Source organism: Harpia harpyja, chromosome 18 (genome assembly GCF_026419915.1).
Source record: "Harpia harpyja isolate bHarHar1 chromosome 18, bHarHar1 primary haplotype, whole genome shotgun sequence".
Lineage (NCBI taxonomy): Eukaryota > Metazoa > Chordata > Aves > Accipitriformes > Accipitridae > Harpia > Harpia harpyja.
The window spans coordinates 16,931,635-16,946,660 of NC_068957.1; the positions used below are offsets into that span (position 1 = coordinate 16,931,635).

Sequence of the window (15,026 nt, forward strand, 5' to 3'; positions counted from 1 at the left end):
ATAAATTCCTTTTCTTTTTTTTAAATTGATTTTTCAGTTTAGCCATCTACTTGAATAAACAGCTAGCCTCACATCGCTGGCTGCAGTCTTACAACCTGGAATAAACCCAACACAAAGCTGAAAGCATGGGATTACCACTGGCTTGGCGTTAGCAGGGCACCCTACCAGAAACATCCATGGTCAAACACAAATTACAGGGTCAGTGAAAGTAGCCACACTGTTGCATGAACTGCCTCAATGTTACTTCCCAGATTAAAGAACAGAAAGTAACAGCACAAAGCTTAAATTAAATACAACTAAAGCTCTAATCTAAGTCCATCAAATTAAGGACCAGTTCCAGAAGGCACGGACTCACCAGGATATGCTTCTGGCACCCAGAGGAGCTGTCCTGGGGATGGGGAGCTCAGGTAGCACACACCTATCTTCACCCAGGCACCTACTACGTGCCTGCCACAGGGGAAGCAATGTCACACACAGCCGGTCCAGTTTAAGGCAGGGTTTAAGGCCCTTACAACTACATTTGAACACGAGTAAGCTCTAATTCTGGAAGGCGGAGGGCAGATGTACGTTTTCTGGTGTGGAGATGCCCTCTACTCAACCCAGCCTAAGACCTTCACTTATGCGAGGCTGTGATTAGGGGATTCAGGTCATGAGCAAGCAGATCTCATGCTTTAATTCTCTTTCTCTCATTTCGGTTGCCTGAATCTCCAGGATGAGCAACATCATGTTCTCGCAGAAACCTAAGCAAACTTGCGTGCACCAGCTCTCTCCCTCAGAACAGGGAGATGCACGAAGTCAATCGTGATAACCTCCCACCTGAAGGTGTTGGATGCTGTCGCTGTGCCTTGCCACTCTCTCCCCACATTAAAGGCTCAAACAACAATCCTAAGGCCAGTCTCACCTCTTTGTCTCCACAATCCAGCTAACATTACTGCATCAAGTACATCAATACTGTTGCATCTGAATCTCTCCTCCAGTACACCCCCCCAGGAAGATGTACATCCAAAAATACAGCAGCCCCCCCTCGCTCTCCCAGCTAGCAGGCTTCCTCCCAAGATCACCCTGCTGAGAACCACTTCAGCAACATACAGGTTTAAGACCATCCTAAAAATACCCATGCACCCGATATCAGACTCCAGCCCTAATTCCATCTTCCCGTAACCATCACACAGGATCAGACCCTTGCTAAGTGATCTGGAACTGCAGTAACATGCTTCTAGCACTGCTATTTATTTGTGGCAGCTTTCCTACCTGCAGATGCTGTCCAAAAGTAAGAAGAAAAATTTGTGCTCTTGGGAGCTCATAGTCTAAAGGCAGAGGTCAGGAGAAACACTCTGTTCTTATTAATGCAGTTATATGGAGAGGAAAAAAAAAAGTCAAGCCTGTGCGCTTCTCAGAAGCAGATTATGGCTAATAATACAAAGATTACTGACATTAAATGAATTTAAATTCACTCTTCTATCATTCAGAATATTAAGTTTTTTACCTTCTTCCCAGTATCACTCCCATTTGTAGTCAGCTTCACTTTCTGCCTATCACAAAGATGTTATATTTGGACTATAATCACCATAATGGACTTCTCCCCCTCAGCAGTTTTGTTGTACTAGGTGTCTTAAAAAAAAAAAAAAAAAAAAAAAAAAGCATTTGTAGTGTTAATTTAACAAGCATCCTATCTTCCTTTTTTTTTTTTTTTTTTTTTTTTTTTTTTAAGGTAACCGCTGCATAACTCTGTGAACAACTTCTGCAGTCCTAATGGTTTTTTTTAGCCTATCAACAGGCAAGGGGAAAGTCTCACCCACGCAGCAGCAGTGTTACTCCTGCAGAAGGAGTGAGTGATGCTCAGCCCAGGGCTCTTGCCAGGGAGAGGGAGCTGACAGCACTCTCCAGCCTGACCACGCCACAGCATCAGCGCACATTGCAGGCAAAGGGGACCAGAAAAAACGTCTGCCACTGGTGACCAAAATCCGATTTTAAATTCGGGTTGCTCCTTGCCAACATTCACACTCAAACTGAAGACAGTGCTCTGCGCTACCCCTAAAAAAAAAACTTTAAATATTTTTAAAGCCAGCACCAGCAAACTGAAGATGGAGCACAGTAATAGGAGCAAAGTCAGCCACAGATTTACTCTCAGGAAGAAAAACTCCTTTTGAAACTTAAAAGTTCCAGTTCAACTGTAGGATCCCTCTCCCCAAACATCCTATTGACAAACAAGTATCTAAGAACACTCAGAAGAAAGCCATCAGTCAAGCAAATCACCAGCTACCTGTTTGCTGCTGAACATCATGAATGTTCCCACTAAAAGCTTCTCACACATTTGCATCTACATTTTACTGAAAGAAAGGGAACTCCACAGCAAACAAACCGCAAATTCCTGCCTGTCAGCCCCAAATCTGGAGTGCTTTACTGGGCTGCGGCTGCAGCCCCGAGCTCCAGCCCTCCCCATTTGTTCTCCTGGTCTGCACAAGGGGAAGGCAAGCCAACACAACCCAAAGCCTACAGAGCTGGAATCAGTGGGCAGTTATCTGAAACGTAGTTTGTGGTGAATTCCCCTTGCACAGGATCAGTCCAACTCAACTGTCTGGTCCTTTTGTATCAAAAAGGGAGTGACTGCTGGTAAAAGGCACCTGCCTTAGCTCACAGCCTTACACAATGGCTGTATTAAGCATTACTCTTATTAATCAGTATGCAACTATAATAGTTAACGTTTTATTGAAAAAACCAAAAAACAAACAAACAAAAAAACCCCAAAACGCAGCACCTTGCAAAAGGCCATCAGTGACCAGCTCAGCCCCACCCATGCAGATGCTCTACTGCAGCTCCGCCACCATTTCCAGCTGACCCAAGTATAGGCTGCATCAGCCAGGGCAGCTCTGCCCTCCCACGGGGCCCAGGCCTTGTTCCTGCCCTCTCCCTCGGCCAGGACAAGCATTCTTGAGACCGAGCACAAGGCAAAGGAATGAGGACAGCAGCAGGGAGGAAAGAGAGAGCATCTTTCAGTGCCAAAGCCCATCTGAAGGGCATGAAATGGCAGGCTCAGCTCCTCGTGGCACCCATGGAGGCCAAGGGCACTCGGCACAGCCCAGGAGCTTGAGCAGCCAATGGCTCTGCCTCAGCAATGCCCCTCTCTCAAGAGGCTTCCACAATTCCCCCAAATACGCACATTCCCCACAAGTTTTCTTCTCTCCTTCTGTGCGCTGAAAGTCATATACATTACAAACACACGGGTGGAACTGGATGCAGGCCCTATGATAGGGATGAATCCTGCAGCATTGTGCAACCAAATGCTCTTCCCCTCCAGAAGTCGCCAGGTACTGTATTCCCCAGGTTGGCTGAGCAGGTGGACGTGCTCCAAGACCTGGGGGAGAAACTGTTTCTCATGTAAGCTGGCATGCAAAATGGTGTAATTGCCCAACTAAGGGCATCTAGGACACACTCTACAGCTGCGCTGAATTTACAAATCCTGGTATCTCTAGAGGAACAAGATGGTGGCACTATACAGAAAATAAATAAACCCGTTGTTAGACACACCAGAAACTTCCCTGTACCTTATGAATGGATCTCAGGGTCTTGTCAGAAGGCTAACCTTCCACCTAACACAGGACACAGAATGAATTTGCCTTTCAGCAGCATCATCCTCATTCCAACCTTGGTATCTGATCATCAGCTACTGAATGCGTCGTATTACAACACAGTCACCAGAGCTGGAAAGTCCTCAATCCAGCAGGTCTCTCCCTTCAGCAAGGCTGATATAACCTCATGCGGAATCTGCCAGGCATGCCCTACTCATCTCCTCATTCTCAGAAGAAACGTGGATCACAGCTATTCAACCAACTGCTCTGGAGACCCTGAAAATAATAGTGAAGGAGGTCAGCACCAGGCGAGAGCCACCCAAGCCAGCTGCCCTGGGCACACTGGTCCAAGGGGGTGCACAGAGCGGGCAGGGGAAAAGTGAGGACAACCTGCCTGCACTTCTGAGCAAGGTGGAAGAGGCTGGTTGCATTCAGAAGCAGCACGGGAGGTGTCACCTCACTGCAGATATGCAGGAGGGAAGGGGCTTGCTGTTCTTCCTGCAGGAGAGCAGCCCACTCTGGTCGGCCTCATTTACATGACCTGCAGCATAGCGTCCTCAAGCACCGCGTGAAAGGTGCCACTGCATTAGCCAGACCACGCCTGGGCGCTCTGGGCAGAGCCGACATTAGCTCATTACCAAGGCTATGCTCAACGAAGGGCACCGTGGTTGTCACACTGAGCGTTTCACTGAGTAATTAGTCAAGCCAAGTTCATGGGTGGTGGACTTGGTCTGAGGAACAAGCTGAGGACCTGGGATGGAGTCATTTGGCTGTGGATCTAGGAGTCGAGTGCAAAGGCAAGGTGGCGATGCCAGTGCCAAAACCTGGGCGTTGTGTCTGAGGGCACAGAGGCACTTCACAAGACATCTCTGTGCTCTGGCTTCCTTGGTCAGATACAATGCCAGCATCTGGAGACTTCAGAGAACAAAGGACAGACCACCTGTAACCCTACTGATGGCTCCATGCTACTGTTTCTTTTTTGTACCTCAAAAATAACTTTAATAAAACGTAGCTGAAGATGCAACACAAGCCCCCTGGGCCAGCAGTGCTCATTACCATTTATTTAAAAACATTCAGACTGTATTTAAAAGGATCCCATGGATACCTGGTATGGCTATAAAGAGATCTATCCATCCTGACTTGCTGGCTGTAGACAGGGTAGGAGATCCTACAACTGAGCAGCTTAAGAAGAGCGAACAGCATTAACAAAGAGTTTTGACCAGATTTTGGGGAGAGAAACCTGACACCCTTTTTCTGCCTAGCCCATCCAGGGAAGACCCAAATCCTCTCTTCTCCATCAGTTTTTGTATCTTATGGCCTGTGGTAACACTTTGCATGCTGAGGACTAACCCAGCGCTTTGGAGAACAACTCCCAGCAGCAGCCCAGCAGCCAGCCATGGCTCAGAGCAGGCAATGCTCTTTTGCAGGAGCCGGTTTTCCTTTACAGGGCAGGTTTCCCCATCAGCGAGCCAGGGATGTTTGGCAGCTCACCATTCCAGCCTTTAAGACCGCTTTAACGACCGGTCCATCAACCCACATGCACCCCTCCTGGCATTACAGCCCTTCACAGTACAACCACCCCTCCTCAGTCCCAGGACCTTTCACCAAAAGATCGCCAAATGCTTCACAAACATTAATGAATTAAGTCCCAGCATCCCAGTTAACTCTGGCAGCGTTATCCCCTCGTGACCAAGGAGCAGAGAAGCAGGCTGAGGCCTCCCCACGTCCCCATGAGCCTGCTGAGGAGCCAGCCATAGCAGCCAGACCTGCTGGCTCCCTCCCTCTCCTCAGCTACAGACCTGCAAGCTATTTCAAAGGCTCTTTCCAAAACAGAAAGAAAGAAAGAAAGAAAAAAAAAACAAACACCCAACAACTTTCTGTTTTCCTTGAAAAGCAGGTTTATGCAACAAAAAAGGTAGTAATAAAGGTTTCACCATCCAAATTAAAAGTCAAAGGCAGCAATAAAGAGTCTCTGCAATATAAGAAACACGTTGTGCACAGTGTGAAATTTCTTGCTGCCTTGCAGGATGAAGCCAAACATCTTAATATGGAAAAACACCGCTACTTTTGACCCAAACAGATTGGGAACAGGAAGTAAAAACAAATTACCCAGCTGCGGCCTCCCCGCCTTACGAGCAGCAGCAGCAGCAGCAGCAGCAGCGAAACCGGCGTTTCCTGCCCACACTCGCCCGCCTGCAGCCGCCCGGGTCTGCAGGCCATTTGCCTGGGGGCCAATCCCACCTAAACCAGTCAGAGTTTGTTATTAAAGCTCTCGCAGGCAAGATCCAGCCTTTATCAAAGATGATTTAGCTGGGGAGAGCCAGGGAAATGGAGACAGCCAGGGAAATGGAGACAGCAGGAATAACCCCAAATGCTGCACCCATTTGCAAACTGCACAGGGCCAGGCTCCCCTGTAAGGGAATTCCCCTACTTTCGGTGGCGCTCTCGATTTTCACCAGCCAAATTCCTGACTAAGGAAAGGCATATTTCAGGAGTTAATTTTGGTTTCACTGCATCATCACCAGAAAACCCTGAGAAATTAAGTCAAGCCTCAATTGGCTCAAAACATAATTGCATTTCTTTTAAATAATAGCTTTGCATTACTTTGTTTTTTGTCGGTTTTTTTCTTTTTTTTTTTTTTGAGCTTGTGCATATTACATCCTAATTATGTTTTCGAGCCCTCATTTGCAGCTACAGGAATAACCCAGAAAGACATAGAGATGAGCTAATTTTCAAATCATCACTTGAGTAAGGAGCTGGAGCTTTAGAAAAAAGTGACAGATAAACCAAGGACCTGCAAGAAAAAAGAAACATGCATAACTGACAGTCCAGCATCTCTTTTGTCAAAACTGGTAACTCAAAGAGTTAAAGCCAAAGAGAATGGCTTTAAGACCTCAGCAGAGCAAATACTGAATATGACGCATATAATGCAACAGAAAATGCCATTTACACAAACACTATACACTAAACAGCAGCTCAGAACCTGATATTTTGATTAAAACTCTGCTTTCAGAAAATCTTATAAGCATCATTTTTACTAGCTCAAGCAGATTTTTCCTACAAGATTTTAAAAGATTACATGCCAGGTGTAGAATACTTCATAAAGCAGAATAGGATTTTTGACTCGTGTGAATTTTTAAAAAAAATAATAGCAACCAGCAAATTACAGTCATTAGTACAACACTGCCTTCGCAGCAGATTTATGCCAGCATTACCGAAAGCAGAATTTCACCCAACAACACTTCTGGGTAATACAGACATCTGCAGAGCTGAGTGAAAAAAGCACATAAACACGCACAACCACATATTTTGTGCATTACCATCTAAGACTTTTACAAGGACAGGTATTTTGTGCCACTGTTTTGCAAGAAAGTACCCCACACGTGCCCATGAGTACGCTCTCCAGCACACAGCAACCTCCAGTCCTACCTCATATTCTTTTAAATCCATCACCTTCGTGCTCCTAAATGCTGCTTTGGCAGAGGGGTTGCACTGTGAGAAAGAAAACTCCCCCCACACCCCTGTTATCACACTGCATGAAATCCTCCCTCTGCCCCAGCAACCTCCGAGCCAAAAAAAAAAAAAAAAAAAAAAAAAAATCCAAGTTTATCACACCAAGGAAAGAACAATAAGTGGGAGTCCGAAAAGGCAGTCAGAAGTGCCGCCAAAAAATCGGAGCTCTTTCTCAAAAAAAGGCCCTCCCTTAGGAAGCCTGCCAGTCAAACCTGATCACGAGGCTGTTTTCGAAGGGTGAATAGAGTTCTTATTGACACAGCTTATGTCTGCAGCGTGCAGCCCTCCGCAAGGCTTTCAAGAGCAGATCGGATTACACAGACACATTCTCTCTGATTTTATGCATTCAGAAGACCTCAGACGTAAAATACCCAGCTCTGAAGGCCACCAGTTTTTCAGCTCGCTATCAGCCTACGTGCTTTTACAAAAAAAAAAAAAAAAAAAAAAAAAAAAAAAAAAAAAAAAAAAAACACCCAAAAAACGCAGGCAAAGAGATCCTGGCACCTTTACTTGGGCTCCAGAGGACCTCACCCTTGCTGAACAGGGCCATATAATTTGGAGGCCAAGCCACAGATTTGCTCCATGTGAGTAATACAAGACGACTCATTCCCATGGTGGGTACTTAGCACTGGAACAGGAGAAGGGAAAAAATAAGTATCTGCTGACACCATTTAAAATGGGGGAAGATAACATCGCTCTGGGTAGACAATCCTTCCTGGAAGATGGCATGGAAAAAGGGGAGGATACACACCTTTTAAAAGAACAACACACACTGCCACAGCTTAGCAGGCAAGAGGTGCCCAACTGCAAAAGCATCGCAAGCACAAACTCAGGTAAACCAGGGTCAGCAATCTGCACACACACAGGAACCTAGAGAAAACAAACTAAAAGGATCAATTTATACTGTTTCTATACTTAGGGGGCACAGTGAGGAACTCCATTCCAGGAACAGACACATGTACTAAGTCTGGGGTACCTGTGATGCCACATTAAAGGTGAACAGAGAATTACAAAATGTTATCTTATTACAAATGCTCCGGCTTAAAGACTGTGCTTCAGCAAGAGAGCCAAGTCTGTGCTTAAATCATATGACAAATTAGGACCTGAGCATTGCCCTAGAGAAGGATGCATGCACTGCCCAGAGGTCTGGACTACACCAATTAAAAAGAAACTCACAAAAAACTCAGTCCAACAAGCAAACCAGTGCATTACACATGGGTAACTGGTTCCCTATCACCTAAAAGGGAACAACTCCTGCATCAACTCGTCCACACTGAATTGAAACTTCTCACTGAAATAGCAAACGCAGCAAACCAAGCAAGCCTGAGCTTCAGAGCTTTTAAGGGATTTTAAGAGCAAACACACACTGTTCAATAAAGACATCCTTTCCCCCCTGCTTGCAGGCTGTGATCACTCCTCAACCGTTTCTATCATGTTGCAAACAATTTTTTCTCACATTTTTCCTGCTGGGTGCTTGGGGGCTGGACCTGGGTAACCCAAATGCAGGATGCTATGTCTGTCTGCGATAGCAGTTCTCCTTTGGTTGGATGTTTGCACTCTTGTTTTCAGAGCACAGCAAGAGAGCCACAGCTCCTACGACTACCTTTGGAAACCGAGATCTAAGCAAACTCCGCTTTTCAGTGCGCAGCCTTCCTCTCAATGAGCAGCCTCGTGTTTCTAGTACTCATTTTAGTTTCCACACATGACTTCTAGTATGTTCATGGTCAGAAAAGCCTGCTCCTATGAAGGCTGCGTACTCTTTCCCAACACGTCTGAGTCACACAATGGTTTGCTCCATTGCCAAAGCCAAGCTCTCACGACCGGCACGGCAGGGGTGTCCTGCTACAGGCATCAGTCACCAAATCCTGACTGCAGATTCATCATCATCACCTGTGCCTGCATTAGCCACAAAGAAAATCTTCATTTGCTTTCAGGCTCCTGACTAAGCTGCAGGCACTGGTGACTAGAAGAGCCGTGGTTTGAATTGTGCATGAAGAAAGACCCATTTGCAAGACACTAGCAATGCAGTTTTGCCATCAGTTTAACTCAGCATAAGCCAGTGCTGCTAATAAAAGCAGCAGTCCTGCCTGTGCACCCCAGGTCCTTGCGCCAACACAACAGTTTCTGTGGCCACATGGAGAAGTGAACCAAGGAAACAGTGATGGCTAAAATGAGCATCACTTTCTTTCTTGTTGTTCTGCAAGGTTATTCTTAATCCACAAGGATGGTGAAGAGACTGGAGGAAAGGGCTGGAAGCAGGACCACTTTTTCCACCACAGCACCAGCTTCAAAACTGATTTGCAAGCTACACTGCAAAAGGTAAGAAAGCCAACCTCCCCTCCTTTGCAGTCACAAGTTTTTAAGTCCCACTTTGAGATTCCCTTAAACGTGCAGAACAGCCTCTCAAAACCTCTCTTCTTGTGGCAGTGCAAGTGCAAAACTCTAAGGTCCGTGTATTCATCTTGCTAAGATGGGGCAAGCCCAGGAGAAAACTTCTAGGTCTGTAAAAATCTAAGAATAAGATTTAAGCCTCATGCCAGCCGTTCTCCAACAGAGAAGGAGGAGGCAGAGCAGGCCACTACTGCTTGTGAAGTGGAACTGGGCACAAAACCCATCAGAAAATCCTCTATGTGGATGCAACACCCCAACACCTCAGAAGGACAACTGCCCAGCATCCCTACTTGTCAGCAACCTTCCTGCGGCACATGGGCCAGCACTGGGAGGGAAGAATGGCAGCCCCAGATCTGCTTGCTCTTTCTCCATGAGGATCCCTCACTCCCCCACGGTGGTGACACCCTGACTTCTCCAGACCTGGCCAGATGCTGCAGGAGGCTGAGCAGCACAGAGGTTACAGCACCAAGGGGCTTGTTTCCTCACTGACCACCAGGTCTACTTTGGGCCCCTGCCAGTATATCCCAAACCACCTGGAGGATAGCACCAGACCTGCAACAGACATACAGCTGTATACAGGCTGAACCAGGTGCATACGTAAAACTCAGCCACTTCTGGGAAGGCTGACTACGCCCGAGAGCAGACTGCGCCTTCTCCCGCTATAAGCGCATCCCATAATACCTACAAGCTTCTGCACAGTCCATTGTCTTTCAAAGAGAAACACTCAAACACTGAAATAGCTCTCAAACTTTTCTGGGCCATCACTACTTTAAAATGACTTCATTTAAATATGTACCATGTCTCTCTCTCTATATATATATACACACACGCACACGCCAAGGGAAATTAGCATCCGTGAGAAGGGCTGGTGCCCACACACCGTAACTCTGCACAGCCTCCCAGCTCTGCCTGTGCATGACTGTACCCCCACAGCTCCACACTAGTACAACACTACAGCAAACCAGAGCCGCTCAAGAGCCCCTCGAGGATCCTGCCCCATTGGCAGGAGCACTGGAAAGACCACAGCTTGCAGGCTCTCCACCAGACCACTTGCTAACACACATCTTTTTGGGGGTATAGAGAATGGTGGGGGCAGGGAAGTTTTAAGACCAAATTAGAGAGTCCTTTAGATCCTTCAGTTCTGCCCAAAGCTGAACCTTTAAGTCCTTCCTTCAGGAGCTTCCCCCGCCCCAGGGCTGAGATACATGATTTGGACCTTCATTAGTAAATAAAGCTCCAAGGAGCAGGACTGTGCCACGTAAGGCGTTCCTCCAACCTGAGAGCAGCACCATTGCAGCCTCCACGTACTACCTTAAAAGCAAAATACCCGCAAGGAGGACCCATAGGGGGAAAACATCTCTGCAACCTCATGGAAGCTGCCGTATGGAAACTTTAACTGCATTACTTCTGCTTCTGCATAATCCCAGAAGAACTAGCTTAATTCAGTCTGCTCCAACTCAAGACACTCGATAGTTTCAACATGGTATAGACTATTACCTCGCTCTAATTAGAGGATCACATTACATGTCCAACAACTGCTGCAATTTAGTCTTGCCTGATACATCCCAGCTCAAAATTGCTCATCGCACCTCTCACTCCAAAGGAGTATCCTCAAAAGGATACTTTTGGCATCCTTTGAATAAAGGCAGGAATACCTAGCAACACTTCAGCATCTGACACAGGCGCACCCCAAGCCCCCAACAGGTAAAGTCATTATTTCCTTGCAGTAACAAAGGCGACAACTTTTACCAGTGCAGAACAAACTAGTTTCAGGCAAATAGCACAGACACAACACTACTGCTCGCACAGTTGTCTGTGCAAACACGTTACAGAATTACTGCTAATAACCACTACTGCACAATACCACGAATTTGCATGTCGCTCCCTGAGCCAGGTGTTGATCTTGCACAGAGCCTATCCGTGCAAGAAAGGAGTTTTCAGAGAAGCAAGAGCTGCAGGATCAGGCCCTCGGAGTTTCACTACCTCAAAGGCAGGGGACGTTCCTTACTGCATCGCACGTCTTGCCTTTTAGCTCAAAACCGCATCCGCAGCTCCCGCTGCCATGAAAGGGAAAGGTTTTCTCCCTGCAACCGTTCGCCCCCGTCTGAGCCGAATGCTAACAGGTCTCTTACTTGCGTCTCGCCTCGCCACCGCCTCATGCTCTACAGGGGAATATTTTGTTCCCCGAGCGGACGAGCTGTCCGGCCATCGCTCCACGATGATTCAGCAAGGGGGTGGCTCCCCGTCGGAAGGCACACCTACTGCGAACTGTCATACCACGGGGCTGGGTGAAAATGGGAGAAGTTGTTCTATCTATCATGGCTGCACTTTCTGAAATGCGTAGACCTGGCCTGGTAGGGTCGAGGGGGGCAAAGGCGGGGGGGGGGCTCCATCAGCAGGCACACGGAAATAATTTAAGGAACTATCTCGAGGCTTTTAACTATGGCACAAGTAAATGAGGCAAAAAAAAAAAAAAAGCCAGACACTTTCAGAGCCAGCATCAACTTCGCCAGGCTGTGTTCTTTGTTTCTAGGCAGACTCCAGTGCGGTGGCAAGAATGAACAAATGCGCATGTCTTCATACGAATCCAATAAAAAAAAAAAAAGAAAAAGAAAAAAAAAATCCCCCCTCCCCTCAGGCCCCTCTCTCATTGCTGTAGCAGTAGGGGAGTCCTCCAGATAGTTTGTGCTGCTTTTTCAGAAGTAAAAGTCCGCTTCCACCCTGCTCTGAGCAGGCATTTCGCTACGCTACGAGGCGTTCGCGGGTAAGACAGCACCTGGAACACTTTCGGCTGCAAAAATTAGTTTTGGTGCGGGATTTTTTAATTTATTTTGTTTTTTAAGAACAAAACGACACCCTAGCAACGCACCGCGACGCGCCAGCCGCCCTCCGCAGACGCTCCCGCCGCCGCCACCGCCGGCGGAGCGGGGCCGCGGCCGGCCGGCCGGCCAGCCCGCCCGCCGTCGGCAGACAAAGGAGCGATGCGCCGCCAAGGAGCCGCGCCGGCACCCCCGGGCCAGCCCGCCGCCGCTCCCGGGACAACCGCCAGCGGCCGCCGAGCCCCGGCCGCGGGACGACCCCCCGCCGCCGCCACAGACATGCTCTCCACCCCCCCCCCCCCCGATCATCACCACCACCACACCGGAGCGCGTCAGACCCGACCCCCGGCGCCCCGCGGCTCGGCGGAGGGCGGCCGTCCCCCCGCGCCCGGGCCCGGGCCCGGGCCCGGCCTTACCTCAGCGGCGGCGGCGGCGGCGCTAGCAGGCAGCGGGCGGCCGCACCGTGCCACGCGCGGCGGCACGGGGCGAGCCACGGGGGCCGGTTTAGCGCGGGGGCCGGCTGCGCGCCGCCATTTTAACACCTCCCGCCCGCCCCCCGCCCCCCCCCTTCCCCCCCTTCCCCGCGGCGGGCGGCCACGCGCGGCGTGGAAATGCCACTCAGCGGCGGCGCCCACCCCACCCCTGCCCCCCACCCGCCCCGCCGCCGCCGTTACATTGACGCAGCGGCTCCTGGTCGCCGGGCCCGCCGTGGCGGAGCTAGCAGGGCAGCAGCAGCCGCCGCCGTCGTGGCCCCTCCGCCGCCTCCCGCCGCCGGGCGCACATGGTACGCTCCGGGGCCGCGCCGCGCCGCGCCCCGCCGGCCGCGCGCGCCGCCGCGCCGCCTGGCTGCTGCCATGGCAACCGGCCGGCCGCGCCGCGCCGAGCAGGCCCGGCCCGACCCGGCGCCGGTGCGGGGCGAGCGGCGGCCCACCCGTGCGGCGGCGCTCCCGGGCCCCCCGGGAGGGTCTCCCGATCGGCGTTGCCCCTCCGGGCTCCCGGACGCCTTCTCCCGCAGCTGCGGGGTTGCCGCTGCCGCCCGCCGCCTGCAGCGGCGTGACACGGGCAGCGGCCGGCGCACCGGAGGGGGGGAGCCGGGCCCAGCACCTCTTCCCGGCCGCAGGACCCGAAACCACCACCGCCGCCGCACCCCCGCGCACACACCGAGCCCACCGTGTCCCCAAAGCCGCCAACACAGCCACCTGCTGAGGGGCTGCATCCCCGCTGTCCCCAAAGCCACCGTCGCACCTCCACCCTGTCCCCAAAGCCACCGCCGCACCTCCTCGCTGTGTCCCCACTGTCCCCAAAGCCACCATCACACATCCCTGCCACGTCCCCTCTGTCCCCAAAGCCACCATCACACCTCCACCCTGTCCCCAAAGCCACCGTCACACCTCCTCACTGTGTCCCCACTGTCCCCAAAGCCACCATCACACTTCCACGCTGTCCCCAAAGCCACCATCACACCTCCTCACTGTCCCCAAAGCCACCATCACACCTCCTCACTGTGTCCCTGCTGTCCCCAAAGCCACCATCACACCTCCACCCTGTCCCCAAAGCCACCATCACACCTCCTCACTGTGTCCCCACTGTCCCAAAAGCCACCATCACACCTTCTCACTGTATCCCCTGTCCCCAAAGCCACCATCACACCTTCCTGCTCTGTCCCTGCTGTCCCCAGAGCCACCATCACAGTCCCCTACTGCGCCCACCCTTGTCTCCAAAGTCATCATTGCATCCCCTCACTGAGGAGCTGTATCCTCTCTGTCCCCCAAGCAACCATCGCAACCCCCCCAACCACATCTCATCTGTCCTCAAAGCCACCGTCACATCCCCCCGCTGGGTCCCCTCTGTCCCCAAAGCTATTGTCAGCCCCCCCCCCCCCCCGCAGAGGGGCCGTGTCCCTGCCAGGCTTGGCCACCCTTACCTGGGTAGTGGCACAGCTCTTCCACACTGCAGTGCTCATTTTCACTCCTGTTTTGCAACAGAAAATTGCATACACCAGGACAGTCGTGAGGGAAAATAGGCGCAATGTGAAGCAGATGAGAGAGTAAATCATAAAACCGTCGTACACGTTCTGCATACTGCAAACGAGGAGCTAATTTCCTGGCAGCCGTCTTCAGGATGCTTCAAGTCAGTCTTCGCCAATGTGGCCCTTAAAAACCTCGCAGACTTTGGCTGCGAGCAACACCACTCATTTCTGACTTTAGCATCTAATTCCCACAAATATAATTTAATTATGCATTTTGTTAGGGTGAACTGAAAACACCCAGCAGCTACCGGATCACCGAAGAAAACAAAGTCAATCACTTTTTAAAAAAAAAATCAGCATTTTATGAGGTTCGGCAGCATTTGCTACATTTTGTCAAGCATGATCTCAACCAGAAGCAGAAAGAAGCAGCCGAGGGTTGTTTATTGCACACAGAGTGGCCCTCCCTGACAGCAGCACTAATGGAAATTACTGTAATAAAACCACTGGTGTTCGTGGTCTGAGCAGCAAAGCGGGAGCCCTGATGTCTGCACCCTGTTCTGACAACCACTTCCCCAGTGACTAGGAGCAGATCGCTTCGCCTCTCTTCCTAGTTACCATCACTGATTCATAGCTGAGATCAATTAGTTAATATTTGCAAAGTCAGTTGAAGCTGAAAAAGCATTCCATACTGCTAATAAAACCATAACGATCCCACCGTTAAACATTAAACACACAATGATGTGTAAAAAAAAAAAAAAATCACAT

At 50.1% G+C, this 15,026-nt stretch overlaps 1 protein-coding gene across 13 annotated transcripts in view; it reads right to left on the reverse strand.

Moving 5' to 3' along the window:
* MBNL3 (muscleblind like splicing regulator 3) overlaps positions 1-13,085 on the reverse strand; it is a 97,672-nt gene extending 84,587 nt beyond the window's left edge. For 2 of the 13 annotated variants that reach the window (XR_008239202.1, XM_052814002.1), the window contains exon 1: positions 11,457-12,324. Coding sequence is in view for 1 of the 13 variants with exons in the window: in XM_052814003.1 (XP_052669963.1) it covers positions 11,606-11,632 (27 nt within the window). In the remaining 12 variants the exon portion in view is untranslated. Of the gene's footprint in view, positions 1-355; positions 1,016-11,456; positions 12,336-12,708; positions 12,725-12,966 lie in introns of those variants that run through there. The other 11 variants (XR_008239201.1, XM_052813997.1, XM_052814008.1 and 8 more) reach the window with 11 other exon arrangements.
* Between the last annotated feature and the right edge of the window lie 1,941 nt (positions 13,086-15,026).